This window comes from Mus pahari, chromosome 1, assembly GCF_900095145.1.
Source record: "Mus pahari chromosome 1, PAHARI_EIJ_v1.1, whole genome shotgun sequence".
Lineage (NCBI taxonomy): Eukaryota > Metazoa > Chordata > Mammalia > Rodentia > Muridae > Mus > Mus pahari.
Genome location: NC_034590.1, coordinates 125,193,085 through 125,197,102, shown reverse-complemented (window position 1 = coordinate 125,197,102; position 4,018 = coordinate 125,193,085). Strand labels below are relative to the sequence as shown.

Sequence of the window (4,018 nt, the reverse complement as noted above, 5' to 3'; positions counted from 1 at the left end):
AGATGAATTCCAAGTTGGGCTGGTCCCTGGACTACAATTCCTTCAGTCTCTTTTTGTGACATTTTTGTCACTGCAGTTTTTCTAGACAAGAACAATTCTGGGTCAAAAATCATGACTGTGGGTAGGTAATCCTGTTCCTCCACTTGAGGCCCTGTCTATCTACTGCAGGTGGACTCTTCTAGTTCCCTCTCACCATTGCTGGGCATTTTGGCTAAGGTTCCCCCTCCTATTGAGTCTTGAGAGTCTATCACCTTCTAGGTCACTGGTACTTTCTAGAGGGTACCCCTGCCTCTTACCCTGCAAGACTACATATATCCATTCATTCTTCTGGCCCTCTGGGCTTCTTTCCTGGTTAGCTAAGACATCTTCTCTGTTCTATTTGTCCCTATCTCTAATTAAACCTAATGATCTCTAGTATATTATATTGTTTCTATAAATAATAGATATTTTATGGATCATTAGTGTATGTTATATATGTTATTTGAGTACTATATTCTCTTTGTTCTGCAATCAGGGAAGAACATTTAGGTTTTAATTGCATTCCCAGTGTATTCTGAATATAACTGCAGGGTCTGTGTAGTGCCATGGTTTGTTGCTCTTTTTCTTTCCAAACTGATTTAATTTCTTTTGAGTTTTTACACAGCATCATGGTATAGGATTCTTTTATAAGTATGCAGAGTGCTTATATTAGTCTATATTTCTGCCATGAGTATGCAACAGTTACCAATCTTCATGTCTTTGATAGTTTCTGTGTTAAGGTGACAGCCACTTGTGCTGGAGACTATAGCAGTGCCAGGATTACAGACACATAATACTGTGCCCAGATTTCACATAGGCTCTGGAGATCTAACTCATGACCTTATGTTTGTACAGCAAACAATTTATCCACTGAATCATTTCTGAAATGTCACAGATTTTTTTTTACAATAAGTTCTTGAGATTAGAAGATAGAAGGAAGTGTCACAGATTTATTTTTATAATAAGTTCTTGAGATTAGAAGATATAGGGAAGATAGAAGACTAGTATTTAATCAGTTTTAAAATGATGAGCCAAGAAGGATAGCTGAATGGTTCCACTTGAGCTCAAATACCTGATAATGATGAAGGGAAAATGTAATTAGTGTATGTGTGGGAAACTGAGAAAATGAGAGGGTAAGGAAGACGGAAGTGGGTGTGATAAATCTTACTCAATAACTCATTTAAAGATGGAGGTAGCTCTTTTTTCCATTGCTTTTGTCTTGATCCAGTCGATCCTTCATAAGTAGGAAGGTGATAAGTATTGACATTTTTTAATTAAGTCAACTTGTTTCAAGTATGTTTTAAATACAATCTTATATTCTAGTCATTAAATAACCACAAAATGTTTGCTAAGATCATCTGGATACCCCTATGGAATGAACACATGAACTGAAAATAAACTTAGACAGATAACAAATCCATGTTGTACTTTACTGCAAAAATTCTGACATACATCCATATAAGTCTTCACAAGAAAATTATGAGTATCTTTTAAATGGGCCTTTCATTCACCTGATTACATAGGTTTGTATTGGTGTCACAGAAATAATATTATATGGAAAAGTATTGACTATGATAATATACTCAGTTTTTTTCACAAGCTGACCAAAAGTTATCATAGAAATTTTATATATGCTTTACTCTTTTGAACAAGATGTTACCTTTTTGATAGCCAACATACTATTAAATGAAGAAGAAGACATCACTTTAATTTCTTGTATTCAGTGTAGGGTAGGAAAATGAGATTCAGTATAAAGTTAAGGTGAAAGGAATGAATACACCTGTTTTGCATTCTCAAAAGGGAAAAATAGACGCTGTAAACATTATTTTGACCGCAATACAATCTTTGTGAATGCGTTCTTCACCTCTTTGTTCCTTACACTGTAGACCAGAGGGTTCAACATGGGGATGACCATGGTGTAGAATACGGATGCAATTTTGTCAGTGTCCATAGAGTGACTGGAGCTGGGCTGCAAGTACATGAATGTTAGTGTCCCATAGAAAATGGAGACAGCTATGAAGTGTGAAGTACAAGTGGAGAGAGCTTTGCGATATCCTGCAGCTGAACGCATCTTTAGTATGTTAGTAAAAATGAATGTGTAGGATATTGAGATGAGTATAAGGGCAAAAAAGATATTGAAGCTGGCTACAGAAATAAGAATCAGGTCATTAATATGTCTATCAGAACAAGATACAATCATGACCGCTGGAATGTCACAGAAAAAATGATGGACCACATTTAACCCATAGAAGGAGAGACTTAATGCATTTGCAGTATAGATTGAAGCATTCAGGAAGCCACAGATATAACAGCCAGTGACCAGAGACACACACACTGGTGTTGTCATGGTGGTGGCATAATGTAGGGGCTTACACACTGCTGCATAGCGATCATAGGCCATTGAGACCAAAAGGTAGCTTTCCACATTGGCAAAGGTTGCAAAAAAGAATATCTGAGAGGCACAAGCATTGTAGGACATGATCTTGTCTCCTGTAAGTAATCCAGCCATGACTTTTGGAGTGACTGTAGAAGAGTAACAAAAGTCCACTAAGGACAGATTACTTAGGAAAATATACATGGGGGTATGGAGCCGAGAGTCAAGAAGAATCAGCAGGATCATCCCAAGATTCCCCACCAGGGTGATGGTGTAGATGAGGAAGAAAGTGATGAACAAGGGAAGCTGGAGTTGTGGGTCATTGCTGAGTCCCAGCAGGACAAACCATGTCACTTCTGTCACATTCTCCATCAATGATATCAATTAATCAACAGAAGCCCTTAATGTTTTGTTAAGTAAAAAAGAATAATATAAGAAGCTGAAGAGATTGTTTAGTGGCAATAATACACTGTGGCTCTCTGTTCCAAATGAGCCAGCACCTACATGGGAGCACACAACTGTCTGTATCCCAGCTTCAGGGGATATGTCTGACACCCTCTTCTGGACTGCTCAGGCATGAGGCATGCATTGTGCAAAGGTATACATGTAGACAAAGCACATATAGATATAGAAGTAATTTTAAAAATCTTTAAGACCAGCAGATAGACAGGGCCCCAAGTGAAGGGATGGGACCACCAACATACCTTCAAAATTTGACCCAGAATTGATCCTGTCTAAAAGTAATATAGGAACAGAAAAGGAACAGAGACTGAAGAAATGGCCAACCAGTGACAGGGCTAACTTGGAATCCATCCCATGTGTAAGCACCAAACCCTGACAGTATTACTGATGCCATGTTGTGCTTATAGAAGTAGCATAGCATGGCTGTCCTCTGAGAGGCTCTCCTAGCACCTGACTGAAACAAATGCAAATAATTACAACCCACCATTGACAGAGGGCAGAGACCCCTATGCATCCATTAACTAACACAGAGACTCTGAGAAACCAACCAAAGAATATTAATGTAGCCTAAGGCATGTATATAGCAGAGGAATACATTGTCTCACTTCAGAGGGAAAGAATGAGCCTAATCCTGTAGAGATTTGAAGTCCCAAGGAAGGGGAATGCTAAGAGTGTTACATGGATGTGGGTAGGTGAGTGCGTGTGATTGGGAGTACCCTCTTAGAGGCAAAGGGAAGGGGAATGTGGTGAAGAACTCTGAGAGGCAGAACAGAAAATGGGCGACAACATTTAGAATGTAATAATTTAATTAAAAATAATTTTTAAAAAGGATCAAGCAAGGAATGGGGTAATAAAGGAATTGTAATATTTATAATTTTAACTGATTTTCTACCCAACAATGAAATGATATACATTTGTTAGCTATATGTAGACAGTTAAGTAATAGTAAAAAAAAAGTATACATTTTCATTTTATGGATTATTTTATTTATTTACATATCAAATCCCCCTTCTCAGTTTCCCATCCACAAGCCCCTACACACTCTTCCCTGCCTCTATAAGGGTGCTTCCACACTTGCCCACCCACTCTTGACTCAGTGCCCTAGTGTTCCCCTATCCTGGGTCATCAAGTCTCCACAAGACCAAGGGGCTCCCCTCCCAATGA

The 4,018-nt window shown here is 38.4% G+C and overlaps 1 protein-coding gene across 1 annotated transcript; it reads right to left on the bottom strand.

Moving 5' to 3' along the window:
* Positions 1–1,840: 1,840 nt before the first annotated feature.
* On the bottom strand, positions 1,841–2,767 carry LOC110325806 (olfactory receptor 5B3-like). Its single transcript, XM_021203925.1, has one exon. It carries the CDS (start codon positions 2,762–2,764, stop codon positions 1,841–1,843), a length of 924 nt encoding a protein of 307 aa, XP_021059584.1. The 5' UTR covers positions 2,765–2,767.
* Between the last annotated feature and the right edge of the window lie 1,251 nt (positions 2,768–4,018).